This window comes from Plectrocnemia conspersa, unplaced genomic scaffold (assembly GCF_051122295.1).
Source record: "Plectrocnemia conspersa isolate PC_06_02 unplaced genomic scaffold, ASM5112229v1 ptg000010l, whole genome shotgun sequence".
Lineage (NCBI taxonomy): Eukaryota > Metazoa > Arthropoda > Insecta > Trichoptera > Polycentropodidae > Plectrocnemia > Plectrocnemia conspersa.
Genome location: NW_028277174.1, coordinates 7,278,376 through 7,296,911, shown reverse-complemented (window position 1 = coordinate 7,296,911; position 18,536 = coordinate 7,278,376). Strand labels below are relative to the sequence as shown.

The 18,536-nt window shown below is 29.7% G+C and overlaps 2 protein-coding genes across 8 annotated transcripts; both read left to right on the top strand.

The window, feature by feature from the left end:
- The first annotated feature begins 264 nt into the window (after window positions 1-264).
- Window positions 265-5,866, top strand: LOC148230515 (uncharacterized). The gene is made up of 5 exons (XM_088195564.1): window positions 265-349; window positions 3,258-3,325; window positions 3,393-3,453; window positions 3,517-3,590; window positions 3,670-5,866. Exons 1-5 carry the CDS (start codon window positions 322-324, stop codon window positions 4,816-4,818), a joined length of 1,380 nt encoding a protein of 459 aa, XP_088051690.1. The 5' UTR covers window positions 265-321; the 3' UTR covers window positions 4,819-5,866.
- A 1,639-nt stretch (window positions 5,867-7,505) lies between these two features.
- LOC148230514 (uncharacterized) lies at window positions 7,506-17,742 on the top strand. Of its 7 annotated transcripts, XM_088195559.1 has the most exons (8): window positions 7,529-7,585; window positions 8,401-8,434; window positions 13,781-13,848; window positions 13,913-13,973; window positions 15,204-15,256; window positions 15,326-15,386; window positions 15,465-15,538; window positions 15,600-16,630. In XM_088195559.1, exons 1-8 carry the CDS (start codon window positions 7,547-7,549, stop codon window positions 16,506-16,508), a joined length of 1,299 nt encoding a protein of 432 aa, XP_088051685.1. In that variant the 5' UTR covers window positions 7,529-7,546; the 3' UTR covers window positions 16,509-16,630. The 7 variants fall into 7 exon arrangements, with proteins under 7 accessions (XP_088051684.1, XP_088051686.1, XP_088051683.1 ...); XM_088195561.1 differs by lacking the exons at window positions 7,529-7,585; window positions 8,401-8,434 and adding an exon at window positions 12,364-12,496 and having other exon boundaries at window positions 15,600-17,742; XM_088195562.1 differs by lacking the exons at window positions 7,529-7,585; window positions 8,401-8,434 and adding an exon at window positions 12,399-12,496 and having other exon boundaries at window positions 13,565-13,848; window positions 15,600-16,628.
- Window positions 17,743-18,536: the final 794 nt, after the last annotated feature.

The window sequence follows — 18,536 nt, the reverse complement described above, 5'->3', positions numbered from 1 at the left end:
TTCGAATCCATTTTGTCTGTGTTAGTTATCGACTATACGATTGGTTTGTCGTAAGGTAGGTTTATTTTTCTTGACATACAACTTTGCCCCTCGGTGGAAGCCCGTATTTTTGAGCTCAATTTTTATGTTAAATGCTATGTTAAATTTTTTGCCTCCGCATTTATAATATATTTTTCCGCTGGGCTTTCATCACCAAGCACAAATTCATCACTTCACTTTTAAACGTGAAACCCTCATTATTTTGCGAACGACATCATAGTCAATAAATATATTGTTAAGGCCAAAATCATATCTGGTTGTTGACAGACGGTTGACGTTAAGATGTCATTTACAGTATTTATTAAAACTGGTACTAACTCAATAATTAATTTCATTGTTGTAAATTATAACGTAACAATTGATAACTGAGCTGTACGCGTAAAAACTGCATGATTTTAATAATCCAGAAACAGCACTTGTATCTGTCATACCATTACAATTTACAAAAAATTTAAATAAATAAATAAAATATATTTCTTAAAATCGTTTATAATAAAAATATCTCACTTTTTCAACTCATTCGCCCAAGTATTTTTTGTTGCGAAATTAGTTTATATACACAATAGAGTTATGTTTAAAATATAAAATGCATTATTTTACAATTTCTTAATGTATTTTTATTTATAATATCTCATACCATTGCCATTATTGATATAAAAAAATCAAGTACAAGTAAAACATCTACCGTCTTTTTCCGAAAATAAGACATCCTCCGAAAATAAGCCCTAGCGTGATTTTCAGGAGTTTTTGGAATATAAGCCCTCCCCCGAAAATAAGCCCTAGTTAAAATAATGTGAAAAAAAAAATCGTTAAAAAATGCTGTTGATGTATTAAGTATGTTTAGCTGCCCTAATACCTACTCGTATTTCAGAGAAATGTTTGAAACAAAATATTCCGAGAAATTCATTGTTTACCTCTACAGTTCATTTCAAGCAATGCACCAGCACATGTCAAAATTAATTCTATGAATTTATCTTAAAAATACAACTAAGGCAGCAGTATGCATTGTGCGACAGTGCAGGTATAACACTTGTTCATTTCAGTCTTGTAAGTCTGATTATTTCCTCATACGTAATTTTATTTTTTATAAAGTGAATAAGTTTTATCCTCAGTTAAAATGAGTACAAAACGAAAGAGCTATTCCGTCGAGGGAGACAAAAAGGGAATCGTGGAAGACTCCAGGGGTGTAAATCTTGTAACCTTCTGTAAAGAGAAGATGCTGGATCTCCGTATGGTTCGCAAATGGCGTGCAGACTACGATAACCTGTGTCAACTGGTGGGCCAAGGAAATGAGAAAAAACGCAGAGTTGGATCAGGTCGGCAGCCGTTATTTTCTGAGTTGGAAGAATGCATCTGGGAATGGATTGCCGACAGGAGAGCAATGGCTTTGGTTGTGCGCAGGGCTGATATTCAAAAGTTTGCTCTTGAAACAGCAATTGAATTTAATATATCCACAGAAGAATTTAAAGCATCGTCACACTGGATGGACAACTTCCTTCAACGACATGAACTGTCTCTAAGGAGATCAACAACAATGTTTAAGCTGGAAGACAATGAAGTTGTTAAACGTGCACTTGCGTTTAAGCTTTTTGTTGATGGCATCGATTTTTCGAAATACCAACTCTCCAACATGCTTGCTATGGATGAGACCGCGGTATTCCTAGGCCAAGGAGTTCAAACGACGGTTCACCACAAGGCTTCCTCGTCAATTTACGTTCCTTCTACCGGTTACGATAGTGCACGTGTTACCTGTATTTTGGCGATTCGTCTAGATGGCAAGAAAGTATCGCCATTTTTAATCACTAAAGGTAAAAAAGACCAGATTAAACGCATTTCAGGAATTTATGTCATTGAAAGTGAAAAAGCCTGGTGCACCCAAGCAGTTATAAGAAAGTGGGTTGATTTTATGCTGCCACCACTGTTGAGGGGTCAAAATAGAGGTTTACTAGTTTGGGATTCAGCCAGTACACACCGCGCTAAAGACATGAAAAACTTTCTTGCTGAGAGGAAGATCGATCAAATAATGATTCCGGCAGGAATGACTGCTTACCTCCAGACACTTGACATTGCAATAAACAAGCCATTCAAGGATCATTTGCGGATGGAAATCAATGAATATATTGAAAACAGAATGGTGAGAAATCATCGAGGTAATTTTGTAAAACCAGGCTTACAAGAAGTTGTGAATTAGGTAAAAAATTCATGGGACAAAATTGTTTGTGTTTCCAATGCACTACGAACAGGCTACTTAGACAAAAAGTATTCATTTAACGATAGCTATATTGCAAGACATGAGAGATTCGGACCAATGATTCAACAGGAAATGAATTTGGAAGAAAATCAGAACAGACTTCAGAATTTGATCATTTATGACGATGTTCCAGAAGAAGATGACATGACTGTAATTGAATAAATTTAAATTTCTGTATTCTGTGTAAAATAAATAAATATTAAATAAAAATATATAAATATACTTTTATTTTTGCCCTCCCCCGAAAATAAGCCCTAGCGCGTATTTTGGACCAAAAAAGAAAGTAAGACAGTGTCTTATTTTCGGAAAAAGACGGTATTAGAAAACTCATTTTTATACGCACTTTCAATATATTCAAGTTGTATAATTTATCATTAAAATAGTTAAATTCTATTAATACCTTCAAATCTACCATGCGATATATTTATTTTCATAAATCAATAAGGTACAAATTAATATAATTGGTTCGTTTTATTGAAATATACAATTAAAATAGCATTCTATAGGATAGGATAGATTTATAAGTTAGCAAGTTAGTACTACCTATTATATAATGCACATGGATGTATTTGAATAATAATTAAAGTAATTAAAAAACAACAATTATGTAAATTGTTTTTACAATTGTTATTTTATTTCCTTTTTGAAATCTCCAGCAACAATTAGATAAAGCATTACTTCTTCATTATTTGCCTTTTAACTTACAACATCGTCATTTATACTATTTTATATGATGAGGTGAAATCCATCAATTTTTCCAAGTGGCAAGACCATATGCACAAAGCACTTACTAATATTGCAAGTCTTTCTCGTATATGTATTTGAGAACCTCATAATCCATAGTCTTACTGATCGTTTAAACACTATGATGGCAAAATCACGATTTTATTGCTTTTCACGTGTCTTCTTGACTTCTAAAAACTAATTGTATTTTGACATCTTATGAAATGTTATTATTTATTTCTAGAACCGGGCGACGAAATAAATAATAGAACAATTGAGAATATTAATAACATTAATAAAAGTAAATTTAAGGTAAAGGATACTATTAATAACACATTAAAAATATTTATAATAATATATTAAATAATATTTTTTCTAGCGTGAGAATGAAGACATTAAAGATTATGATATTCATAAAGTGGACGACATGTTTGAAGCAGGTATGAATTAACCAAATTGTTTATATTATTTGATTTTAATTTCACGTTAATCTATCTTTTCAGAAATACACGATGTTAAAGATATATTGAAAAAAAATACAATCGAAAAGTTTTCAAACGATCTTAAGGAAACACAAGTAATTGCTTTTTTCAAATGTGTTTATTTATAATTAAATATTTTAACAAACTAAATACAAAATTGAACTTAATTTTTAGAATCAAGTAAAAGAAGAAAGTCATAATCATTTAGGCGAGGTTCAGCATTTTAATAGAGATCATGGTAATTATCTGGATTACAAATGTGAAGAGTGTAAAAAATATTTCAAAAGTAACTCTAGTCTATTAAGACACATAAAAATTCATAATGAAACTGTTTGCTTTAAATGTGACAAATGTAGAAAAACATTCAAACATAAACGCAACCTTTCAGAGCATGAGAAAATTCATAGTAATTCTCTTAAGGTCTATAAATGTGATGTATGTGGAAAGCTTATAAAGAGTCACATAAATCGTCATATGAAAATTCATAATGAATCCAATGGCTTCAAATGTGATATTTGTGAAAAAGCATTCACGCTTAAAGATTATCTTACACAGCATATGAAATATCATAGTGATACTGATTTTAAATGTGTCAAATGTGGAAAAGCATTTATACGTAAACATTTATTTAGACTGCATATGAAAACTCATAGTGACTCCGGTGACTTAAAATGTAACAAATGTGGGAAAGCATTTATGCTGAAAAATTTATTTATACTGCATATGAAGACTCATAATGACTTTAAATGTGATGAATGTGGAAAATCATATAAACATAAAGGTTACCTATCAAGGCATAAAAATAATATGCATATTAATTCTTATGAATGTGACAAATGTGGAAAAACATTCAAACTAAAAAAACTACTTTTAAGGCACAATGTAGTTAATCACAGTACTACTAAGTGCTTTGAATGTGTTATTTGCAGAAAATTATTTAAATGTAAAGAATACCTATCAAGGCATATGCATAGCCATATTGATTCTTATGACTTTAAATGTAACAAATGTGACAAAGTATTCAATACAAAAAATAAACTTTCAATGCATATGCATATTCATATTGCTTCTTTCGATTTTAAATGTGATAAATGTGGAAAAGCATTTAAAACTAGAAGAAAACTTACAATGCATGTGGATATTCATAATAATTCTATGGACTATAAATGTAACAAATGCGGAAAGGCATTTAAAAAGAAACGATATGTTTTACGCCATATTAAAGTTCATTGTGATTCTTTTAACTATAAATGTGACAGATGCGATAAAACATTCAAGTATAGATGTAGCATTGTACGGCATCTTATATATAATTGTTTGTAATTGTTGCTTTTTTGCTTTTAAACATTTTTTACCAATTAAGAATACAGAGAAATACACATATACCTCGATTCACACGGTCAAAAAAATGTTGTTAAATTTCAGCAAGATTTAAAAATCATTTGCAGGCAGTAAAAAGAATTTACCAAAGATTTGATATAAAATAAAACGCAAAAATATGTAACAGATTATTTAATAAGGGTAAATTCAGAAAAATCTGCTGCTAGATATGACTGATACATTGGCGTATCCAGGGGGGAGGAGCCGCCTCGGGTGGCTCTTGCTTGGGGCGGCATTTTCGCGATAGAAGGACCGTTCGTGTAGTGTGGTTCTTAAATTAAATACGATCAGCTTAAATATTGTAATCTAAACAAATATCTAAGAACTAAGTTGAATGTGTGAAAACAATAAATAACAGTTTAACAAATGCTGTTTTTATAGCCTGGCCGGTCATAAAATGCCGCGGAAATATGATTATACTTAAATCCATTGATATAAGGATACACAGTCTCTTAAATATCTACAAGTTTCGTTTTGAGATATGTTTGCACAGGAAAGTTGAAAAATTGCGATTTAGGCATAAGTGTAAAATGGTTCGCTACATAATTGTCAACTTTACGGGAAGAACAATAAATAGTTTGATTCGTTTTAGATTTATCAACATTTTTTACTAACTCATGTTCTTTCAGAAGGATATTTTATTAGTTCATCTAAAAACATTTTTCTCTACTAGGTTAGTAGTTCAATATGGTAGAATTTCACATTTTGCATTGCTGATTTCAGTTACATATGGGAGTCAAATTTTATTGTAATGATTATATTTTGGAAATATGTGATTTTTTTCTTAAGAAGGGTTAACTAATTTACACTTTAAACCATCAGCATTTGAATCGTAAACTGCCACCTCCTTAAAAGAAAATGCCAACTTAATTGGCTGCACGTTGTTAAAGTGTTGCTTTTTTTATAAACTGTAAATATTTTGCTTTTAATTGTGACAAATGTAAAAAGCATTATATAATAAATATTTTACCTACACGTTATGAAAAAAAAATATTGACCTTTTATTTTAAATAAGGCTGTTATTCATAATTACTGATTTCCCTTTATTTTATACTAAAAGAGGACGTCTGGCCACCTTACATATATAGAGAAATGTAAATATCGATTTTTAGTTGTAGAATTGAAATGACTGATCAGGAAGTCAGATAGTTTTGCTGGTGTGTCAAATGACAAACGTTCGTTTAGAGGTAGTCGGGTGTTGCGTCAGCCAGTCATAGATCTTCAGTGATTAACTCCAGTGGGTGGTGGCCTCGTTATGTTAAGGTGACCTCCTCAAATATTTCCGAAACCCTTTTTACGCTCCTGTAGCAATTTCACTTCCTCAAAAAAATTTGGAGATGGCCTTTGAACAAAAAATTAAGAAATGATATTTTTTAGCTTCGTAGCAGTCTCTCCTCCCCTATCCTTCTCGAACAAAAATTACCAAGATTTTGAACAAAAATTTCCGTGATGACCTTTTTTTTCTTTTAGCTACCGTAGCAATATATCCTGGACACCTTAGTTATGTGAATCGTCTGCCCTGGTGTGAATATTTTATATATATCATCCGAGGAAGCTTCGGCAAATCGAAAACATTACCTAAAAGTTGACATCCATCAGAGGGGTAGTAGCTCCAGATTATGGCGATCGTCAACCGTGGGGTCTGCACAACAATAACGTCCAATGCGAGGTTAAAAGTATTGTCTTTGCGTGTCTCGATACTTACAAGATTTGAGCTTTTGTACTAAGTTAAAGGGTGATTAATAATGGGTTTTAATTTTTTTCTGTTATTATGTAATGCTGATGCTCTGTACGATTTATAAATCCATGGTTCGCGCCATATCTTAATGTCGTATAGAGATCTTTTTTCGTTGTTTAAAGCCATAGTGGTCATTTACCTGATTTATGTTCATTATTGATGACAAACATATTGTCGTTCTCAAGATCTTAAAATAATATTTAAAACCCTCTGCAGTTGAAAAATCGTGATACATATTCAGTCTTAACACTTTGCCTGCAGCTGATATATTTTCACGCCATTTTGTAATTTGTGAAATGAGTGCTAAGGGAATTGATGATTATAAAAATAATTTCCGCATGACTAAAGAGATATATAATAAATTACTTCATATGACTTAACCGATTTTGAGCAAAAAATATACTATTATGCAGAGTAGCTTGCTGGTAAAAATGATTGATTTTAACCATTAGATATATGACTAATGGATTAAACTTTGATATCTCCAGTTTTAATAAACGCCGTTATTCTCGAAACGTGTAAAACGGCTATATATTAAGTAACCAAACGTCGACCTCAAAAATATTGTCCTTCTTAGTCTTCATTTTATTCCCCTTTATCCTTCTTTTGTCCTTCTAGAGCAAAAATATTCGTGGTGATTTTTAGTGTCCTCGTTTGATATTTTCACCTTAATATATTTATGTATTGTATCTTAATTCATTTTTTGAATTGTACGCTCGTGTATGTATGCATATTCGAGATAAGGGAGTAATTTTACAAAATAAATAAAACGGCAAGATGAGTTTCCCTTTAATATTATACATGCTTCATATTTGTATAAATATATCTGAACGTGCTTCCGAACATCATTTGATATCCAAGATTTTTCTGTCCTGGCAGCACTATTATTATATTGACAGCGCTAGTGTTGTGCAAATTGTTGACAGCTGGCCAATGCAACGACAATGTCACTACCGCTATTCATTAAAAATGGTACGAAATTAATACTTCAACTTCAATCTAATATTTTAAATCATGTATCATAAAGTAGAATCACTTCATTGTTATAAAAAATATAATATAACTGAAATGATCAGCTGTGTTAAAGGATTAAAAAAATATTTTAAGACAATTTTTGATAATTTAGAACAGAATTGTTGGAATATAACTTTGCATTTAACTTATTTACCTTTAGCTTTAATTTGTTTTCTAAAACTTTCTGCCATAAAATTTTGCTTTATTAATATTTTTATTAAATAAATATGTAGAAAAAATAACATTTTTTAAACGCCGCTCTTTCATATCTGCTATGGACATTAGGTATTTTTAAAATTCTATCTGTATTTTATTTAAAATATTGATATTTAACATGTCGACAGTAAAAATACTTTTATTAAATAGTTACTTCGTACAAAAATTTGTACTTATTGACTAAATAAATACTCATGCTTTCTTAAGTAGTTAGCGATGATAATATTTGAAAATTCTGTGTTGCGCATTGAAATTTAATTTTACTAGTTTTTGTAAATACATCCCAAAATGTTGAATAGCATGACTAAAAATATCGCATTATGCATCTGTGTATTTTTAAAGTAAAATGACAGTTTGATACTGAGAAGCAAATTTTTTCACACTATGTGGCTGAATATTCATATTTTTTACTATTAGTTATTTTTTTTAATTTGTTTTTTTATTCCCACTGCTTCCCCCCCCCCCCCCTCTATTCACCTTCCTAGATTATGTATTTCTAAAATTATAGTCCATTTTCACGAAAACGTCTGATTTGGAATATCTTTTAAAATGTCTAGAACCGGGTGTTGAAAGCAATGATGAACAAATTAGGTATAAGAACACAGTTATATATACAGTTAAGGTAAACAACATTGTTACTAATACATCTATATAAATTAAAACATTAGGTAATTTAAACATCTCTTTTTCAAGAATGAGAATGCCAACGTTGAAGATAATGATATACATAAAGTAGATGATATGTTTGAAGCAGGTATGAATTAAACACTTATGATATTTTATATTATGATATTTTAATCTCACATTATTTTTTTCCAGAAATTCACGACGTTAAAGATATAGTCAAAGAAATTACAATGGAAAAGATTTCAAACGTTACACAAGTATACAATTTTTATTTATAGTCGGATATTTTCACAGAATTAAAATAATTTAACTTTAATTTTTAGAACCCAAAAGAAGAAGAAAACCACTTTTGTTTTTACAATGTTCAGAGTATTAAAAGAGGTCTTGATAATTCTAGGGTCTACAAATGTGTAGAATGTGAAAAAGAATTTAAAAATGAATATTACCTTTCAAAGCATTCAGTTATTCATAGCAATGTCAGAGATTTTAAATGTGACGATTGTGGAAAGTTATTCAAACGTAAACGCACTCTTAATGATCATATGAAAACTCATAACAAGGATTATCTATCGACGAATATGCATAATAATGTTGATTCTTGTTATTATAAATGTAACAAATGTGCTAAAACATTCGCGAATATAAAAATTCTTAAACGACATATCAAAATTCATAGCAATTCCGGTGACTATAAATGCAACCAATGTGTAAAATCATTTAAATGTAAAGAGTACCTTATAAAGCATAGGAAAATACATATTAGTTCTTGGAACTTTAAATGTGACATATGTGGAAATACATTTAAACATAAAGATGTTCTTTCGAAGCATATGAAAATTCATTATAATTCTTTAGATTATAAATGTGACGTATGTAAAAAATCATTTAAGTGTAAAGATTACCTATCAAAGCATATGCATGTTCATATTGATCCTTGTTATTATAAATGTGACATATGTTCAAAAGCATTCAAGAATATAAAAACCCTTAACTTACATATGAAAAGTCATAGTGATCTTTGGTACTATAAATGTGACATATGTGCAAAATTATTCAATCGTAAAGATTACCTATCGAGTCATATGCAAATTCATAATGATACTTCAGACTTTAAATGTGAAAAATGTGAAAAAGTACTTAAAAATAAACGCAGTTTTTCAGAGCATATGAAAATACATATAAATTCTTTGGACTATGAATGTGACATATGTGGAAAACTATTCAAATGTAAAGTTTACCTATCAAGTCATATGAAAAATCATAGTAATTCTGTGGACAGTAAATGTGAAAAATGTGGAAAAGTACTTTTACATAAACGTAGTCTTTTAGAGCATATGAAAATTCATATAAATTCTTTGGACTATAAATGTGACATATGTGGAAAACTATTCAAATGTAAAGATTACCTAGCAAGACATAAAAAAATTCATATTGATTTAAGTTATTATGAATGCGACAAATGTGGAAAAATATTTAGATACAATAGAAACCTTAAACGCCATATAAAAATTCATATTAATTCGGGTGAATAAATTTATTATATATGGAAAAAATATGTTTTTTTTATAACAAATGTTTCGAAACTGAATGTAAATAACCAGTGGCAAAGCAGAATTGAGTTTACTGTTTAATATATGTAATAGAAATTATCGCTAGTGTATGATTTATTGCATTAATGATAATGATTTTTTTTAATATGTTGTAAATCGAGTTTCTTAAATAAAAATATATTTCAGTTCTAAATTCATGTTTATTCAAGTGTTCTGTGTAAATCGCGAATTTAACTCCAGCACTTTAATGACAGTAAATTTGGCAGCCATTTGACTTTTCAGCGGCTTGTATAAACATATTTTTAGAAACCAAAAAAATAATATTTTACATATTAAAAGAGATCATAAAACTACAAATGTTTATTGATTTAATCTAAGCTTTCCGTTACAACATAACAGGTCAATGCGTTACAATACAATAAATAACTACTATGAAATAGTGAGACACTAGACTGAAATCAGTGACATCATAATTTATTATTACTACAGCAAACAATTCATAAATGTCTCTATTATGCACAACCTCGCTCAGTTTAATTTTAATAATAGTAATTTCAAGGGGGCAAAAGTTGACCAGGCAGTGGTCGTATTTTAATATTTCGCTTTCATTAAGATTCATAGTATTTCTTTAAATGACATACATTTTTCTGGCCAAATTCAACGAGTCCCTGTTTAGAATCCACGTCAAAAGCAATAAAATTGTGTAGGCGCCGTTGCAGTGGGAATGCTCGATAATTTATTATCAGAAGTCCGTAATAATATCGACAAGGTTAGCTACCATATTTTTAAAACATAGCGTTTTATTCAAGTGAGGACAAACTAAGTAGTGAAATTCGAGATGCGACGTATATTTGTACTTCTTTTTTCGCTTATGAGTTGACTTTATTTGTATTTTGGACTTGCCCTAATGAAAATTGTAAAACAATAACAGTTTTAGAATTTTCATTAAGGCAAGTTGGGTTTGGTTAGCTTGTGTAGCTTAGGTTTGGGTTTGAACACCAAACGCGAAGGTGTATTTGGATTTCACTAGTGAAAATATAGCTTGTTGTAATCATATAATTTTACAATCACCTGCCAAATAAATTATATTTTCACTGGTAAAAATATCTATCTATCGGTGAAAACGTATTCCAATATGACTTTACTGCAATGACATATTATAAAAATATTTTCGTGATAGATTCGGGACTATTTTTTTTAGATTTTCTCTGAAGGATAACTAGAGAATTTATAGTTAAGAATCAAGGACGTCATTTCAGATTTTTGTAGGGTAAGGGTAAAAGTTGGCCAGTCAGTGTTCGTTTTTTTTATTATTTCGTAGTATTTCATTAAATGCCATGCATTTTTCTGGCTAGATTCAAGGGGGGACAAACTCAAACTCCCCTATTCGTCCCTCTCCCCCCTTCAAAATGACGCCCCTGTCCGCGAGATTAGGAAAACATAAACTGTGATGATCGTTCCGAATTATAATTTCGATTTCCTAGACACGATAAAATTTGAAATTCTCTAGGGTACTTATGAGATTTTAAATATCTATCAGGTTTGATACTTATACTAAATATGTTGAGGTCCGTTTCACCTATTATATGCGGAAATGTCAATATTTGACAAACCAGTCGGCTCCGATCGTCATTACGAAACGGTCGGCACACGCTTAACTCATTAAAACTTATATACAAGACACGTGTTTTGGATTCAGACTTCAGAACTAACTAGTCCGCGTATTCCGATACACATCAACAAGTCTACCATGTTTAAAAAAGCATAAAAAATTAAGACATTAAAGCACATGGCCATTCCCAGTGATTGCAAAAATTGAATATGGGAATTGTGGAAAATTATTTAAACAGAAATGTAAACAATAAAATTCATAATTTCTTGGGATTTTAATCGTGAAATTTAATTGGAACATTAACGTCAGAATATGAACAGTGATAAACGAGCCCTCCCATCTTTTAAAGTTAAGCATCGTGATTAACTCCGTTGTAGAGCAAACCCCAAGTAAAATGGCGTATGAGCAAAATATACACCCCGATGAAAATTACAATTTATAAAAATAACTCACACTGCATATATAATTAAAGTAAATATAAATAGAATTAAAATAATAAATTATTTGAACATATTAGATTTTTATTTATTTTTTACTTACAAACATATTTACCAATATATTTCAATAAAACGTTTATTATTTATTTACCCTTTATTTCTTAAATGTTTTTAGCAATCGTTAGTTTAGTGAAATGTGATATTTTTTATAAATAACATGCCTTTTAATGGTACACTAAAATTGATTATTACTTCAATGTCTAAATATAATTTTTCCTTTTTAATAAATCTATAACAAGTTGTTTGACAGGTGTCGTAGGTTAATAAATATATTGCTAAGGCCAAAAGCATCCCTCCTGGCGTCTTTAGTTGTGACGGCTTGTCTACGAGACCATGTCACTTTTTCCATTTGCTGATATTAAAAATGGTAAATTTTCAGCTTGAACAATTCTTGTTTCGAGAAAATGAACTTTAACCCTTTAACCGCCGACCGGTAATTTCTTAATTACTCGCTGTACGCCATGCGATTTTAGCGATATAATTTTTTGGCTACTTACTCTGTTTAACACATCATTACAGCCAAAATACTCAATTTTTATATTTTAAAATTATATATGTATGATTAATATGATTTAAATATTCTAATTATATCAATAAACAAACATTTTTCATCGTATTGTTGGTAATATGAAGTAAATAAAACTTATACACTTAAATCAATTGGCCGGCCAGCGTGTTGGCTACACACACATGCACGCGCGCGACACTATACAAGCGAATGACAAGCAGGGTCATGCTTCCACACTGAGACAATTTTAATATATAAATCTGCAACGCATTTTTTCGTCGTCTGACCTACATCCTGTTATAAAAATTTACAAATCGACAACATTTCTTAGATGCATACAAAATCATATATATCGTACACAAAAATAACCCTAATAATCAAACCGTTTGTTTTTCATCAATGGTTTGCAATTGTTTGTTGTTGAAGGTTGTCATATTTCTTTATATATAAAAATAATAAATAATAAAACTTGATAGCAATATACGATGTTACATTTAACTATATATGATTATATGTATAATTTATAATATATACATATTCTTCTTCTTCTTCAGTTTTGGCCTTTCCACCTAATTTCTTGTAGGGTTTTTAGATATATCTTGAGTTTTAGTATTTCTTCCGCTATTGTTTGCATTTTTCCTGGTTGTAATATTGCACATTCCAGCTTCCAAAATTGAAGTCCAGTCGTTTATCTAGATTTCGATACCATTTCGACACCTATACCATCTATTAGAAACCGCATTTATCATCTTTCAATGGATTCAAGTTGTATCACAAAATAATTAAATATAGCATTCAAAAGGATATGATAGGTTTATAAGTTAGTTAGTACTATAATATAACGCACATGGATTGTTTTAAATAAAAAAAATAGAATACCAATTATTTTTACATTTGTTATTTTATGATATTTTTATTGCTCTTAAGGTGAATTTTTTGGGTCTAAAGGGTATTTAGAAAAAATACAATAAACACGATGAAAAGACTTGTGTTCTTGGTGTTCCTGAATAAAGCTAAAACGCTGCTTCTATAGCATTGAAATAAAAAGGATTTCTGCTTCGGGATGTGAAATATCTCATTCTTCTTACTCTGCTCCGGTAATTGTATTTTGACAACATCTTATGAAATGTTATGTCTTTCTAGAACCGGTAGACGAAATAAATAATGAAACAATTGAGAATACTAATAACATAACTGAAAGTAAAGTTAAGGTAAAAGTTACTATTAATAACGCATTAAAAATATTTATAATAATATATTAAACATTTTTTCTAGTGTGAGAATGAAGACATTAAAGATTTTGATACACATAAATTGGACGACACGTTTGAAGCAGGTATAAATTAACCATCTTTTTTTATATTCTTAGATTTTGTTATACAGAGTTTATCAATTGTTGAATTCTTCAAATTAAAAAAGAACATTATAATTATACAAAAAACATATATGCTGTTATAACATAACACATTTTAATACTTCCTTAAGTAGGTATCTATTTATCAGTGCATTAATTACAAATGCTTTCGATGATCAATAGAATTATATATGGATGCACAAAGTGTTATCCATTCATCATCGACAGATTATTTTTTTACTGCTAGTACCATATGATTACGAGGTTTACGAAATATATATTTAAAGCCATTCGTTCACCAGTGCAATGCGACTGCGATCTGACTTAAAAACATATCATATGAGCGTTGGGCGGGAGTCGCTTCACAGTCGAACCCTTGTTAACTGCACAGTCTTATCCACCTGCACGATTGCAATGCGACCTTCGATCTACTCGCGAACAACCAACTCACAAATTACTGGCTTATCAGTTTGCAATGTGCATGGCGTTAGAGAGTCGATTTACTTGCGCATCATATGATGCGGGTGGCGTTGAAAGGATTAATATGCCTCTAATATTTTATTATGATATTTGAACTCTATAATAAACATTATTATATACAATCAACTAAATAAAATCCAAGTGCATCTATACCAATTTCGAAATAAATTGTTTTCAATATATGTTTATTAGTAATTATTAACTAGGTCTCTTCCCAGAAACATCTAAAGATGACATATTTTAATTCTTGCAATGTGGTAGAATTGATTGAAAATATATTTTTCCATAATGTTACTACCACAGTAAGGAAAACACATTGAAAATTAGTAATTACTAATTTTTAGAACTGGATCATATGTATTATTTATGAGCTATACTCGATTAAGAAATCACAGTCAATAGGCAGCTTTTAACATCATTATTTCATTGGACCACTATCGTTCACTTCAACTATTTTATTGTATAATATTTTTAATACTTTCTAATAAATATATTCATCTTGAATGTGCTATTGTTCAATTAGTACGATTTTCAAATTCTTGGGTGTTCTGTAAAGACTATTTATTTTGTGTCTTTGATTGTCAAACACCTTTGTTCGATTGTTGCTTTCTTCTGGGAAATTATGTAAGAACCCCTGTATTATAAATTATCTTCGATAAAGATGTCAATCTTAAAATAATCGTTCAACTCAGAACTTTTAATAGTAGGTATTATTAACCTTATTTTTTTTAGTACCAGACATTGAAGGCAATGAAGAAGTATTTGGGTTTGTTAACACAGTTAAGGTAAACAAAATCGCAATACATACATATATAAAAATTAAAAACATTGAATAATTAAATATTACTTTTCAGTATGAGAAAACTGACATTGAAGATTATGATTTACATAAAGTAGACGATGGGTTCGAAACTGGTATGGAATTAACACGTTATATATATATATATATATTACAAGTATATTATATTTTAATATATTAATCTATCTTTTTAGAAACACACGATGTTAAAGATATACTCAAAGAAAATACTATCGAAATGTTTTCTCACAAACTTATGGAAACACACGTAATTAATTATTTTTGTATAATTAATAATTTTCACATACTAAATAAATTAAAATTTTTAGAACAAAGATAAGGATGAAAACTATGAGCATTTTGGCAATGTTCAGAATTCTAAAAGAGATCATGGAAATTCTTGCAACTACAAATGTGAAAAATGTGAAAAAGTATACAAACACAAATATACTCTTTCAGAGCATATGAAAATCCATAGTAATACATGGGACTTTAATTGTGACAAATGTGAAAAAAAATTCAAGCAAAAACGCAATCTTGCAGAGCATATGAAAATTCATAGTAATTCTAGTGACTATAAATGTAAAATGTGTGCAAAATCATTCAAATGTAAAGAATACTTGTCGAGGCATATGATTACTCATATTGATTCTTTAAATTATGAATGCGACAAATGTGGAAAAGCATTCAAACATAGACGTAATTTTTCAGAGCATACGAAAATTCATAGTAATTCTTTCGACTATAAATGTGACGTATGTAAAAAGGCATTCAAGAGTAAAAGTAGGATGTCGCAACATATGGTAGTTCATAGTGTTTCTAGGGACTTTAAATGTGAAATATGCGAGAAATCATTTAAACGTAGAGAATACATATTGAAGCATTTGAATACTCATATCACTTCTTATCATTATGAATGCGACAAATGTGGAAAAGTATTCAACAGTAAGAGCAAACTCTCAACGCACATGGATATTCATAATGATTCTAAGGACTTTAAATGCAAGATATGTCAAAAATCATTCAAGAGTAAACGTTACGTTTTATGGCATATGAAAGTTCATAGTGATTCTTGGGACTATAAATGTGACGTTTGTGAAAAATTATTTAAGCGCAAATGTGACCTTGTTCGACATGTGAATATTCGACATGTAAATCCTAGAATGACTAAATTGATTCTAGGATCTTTAGGTACAAGGAATGTGGAAAAACGTTCTAACATAAAGAATGCTTTTTAAAGCATTTTAACACTTTGCCAACCGCTCACGCCATATGGAGTGCGAGCCTGCCGAACGTTAAATACCGCGCACGCCATATGGAGTGAGCGGTAGCTATGATTTCGTTATCAAATTAAAAATAGATGCTTAGAGATTTTTTTAAATTTTTTTTTGAAAAAAATTAAATATTATGAAGTTTCATTTGATATTGAAAAAAAAATATTTAATTACTGTGCCTGGCCTTATTATTAGACACAATCAGAATTTTACATTTTTTCCTTAATTTGTCTATATATTATAATTTTTAAAGCAGAAATTTGTTTTTTTGCAATTTTATTATTTTTTATAGCATTAGTTATTGAAAAAGAACTAATTTAGTTGTAAGAAGTCATAAATTCTATTTTTTTAATTTAAAACAAAAATAAAAATATTTTTCACTATGCAATTCGGGACTATATTTCAAATATTTTGTATGTCCTTCTTTAGATTAAATAAGTGCCTGAATTTACCTCAGCCTACTTTATAAACGTTGTTTAATTTTTGAAGGTTCAAAGTATAATTCTATTCACGAATCACCTTCTCGATTAGCTCTCTTTTAGTGGTTATTACGATTTTATCAATCTCTTCTTCAAATGCTCCCAAATATTCTCGACGGTATTTTTGCTTTGCAAGTATGCAAAATATCTTCCAGTGTTATCAGTAAAAATTAACAACAAAATCATATATAATAAAGATATAGTTCAAACATAATTGAGCTGCCTTTGTATTTCTTCACTTGTGTCTTAAAATATAATCAGGTACTGTTTATCTATACAAATTCGAAAATCCATTTAAAAAATATATATTTATATCAAATATATTTTGTGAATTCTTTCTACTTTGCATTTTTTTAAGTACACTAACATTTTTTGTGAGTAAAACTATTAGATAGTACCGGCTTCCCGAATTTCTAAATTGACAGATTAGTGAGATTATATCGTATTTTTTCTGTCCTGTAATTTGGAAATTTCGACCGTTAATTTTATTGATTGAATTTTATCTATCACGAGATAGCACCGATTTACTGGAAGTGATTCTCAGAAGTGACTCTTTTTTTGAAATTGGGAATTTCTTATGAGATAAGAAATTATATGAAGCACTTAAAAAAATATGAATAATAATTCAGTTTAGCTAACGCTGTCGTGTAAATCGCATCTTGTTTTCGTGTGCTCGAGTGAATATTCTAAAAATAATAAAAAAATAAAATAAATAAAAGGAACTTTGTGCTGCAGTGATTCTTTAAAAATATTACGCTTACGCCTCTTTATAAAATATAGTGTCTATAAAAATATAAATACAGTGTATTTTATATAACAAAGTGTTAAAAATATAGTTTTTATTTAAATATAATTATAACCCAAATAAATAAATAGCAGAAGATAGTTTTGTAGAGGAAAATTACGCGGACAATGATTCAAATATTCCCAGTGATATCGAAAACTTTAGTGATAGTGATACAAGTTCGATTGTTCATGAAAGAAATCGTCCTCGAGTAATGATGCCTATTAGCGATGGAGAAGATCCTGAGGATGATGATATTCCATTAGATTGGTGTGAAACTGATACACCTAGACATAATCAGCCATTTGAAGGATTGTCGGGAGCAACTTTTGATGTTGATATCTCGCCCCCTGAAGAAATCGCCGAAAAAATTATCGGTGATGACCTGTTCCGCATTATTGCAGAAGAAACAAATAGATACCGTGCTCAAACTTGGAATAAGTACAAACAAGAAGTTAAAACTAAAAAATGGATAGATGTCACCGTTCAAGAGTTAAAAAAGTGGTTCGCGTTAGTTTTGATTATGGGCCTTGTGAAAAAGGGCTCTAATACATATTGGACAACTAATCCGCTTATAGAAACACCAATTTTTCAAAAACAATGACCCGCAATAGATTTTACCAAATACTATGTTTCATACATTTTTCAAATAACGAAAATGTACCTTTGAACTCTTGACGACTATTTAAAGTTAAAAAAATTATAGAGTATTTTTCTGAAAGATTTGAA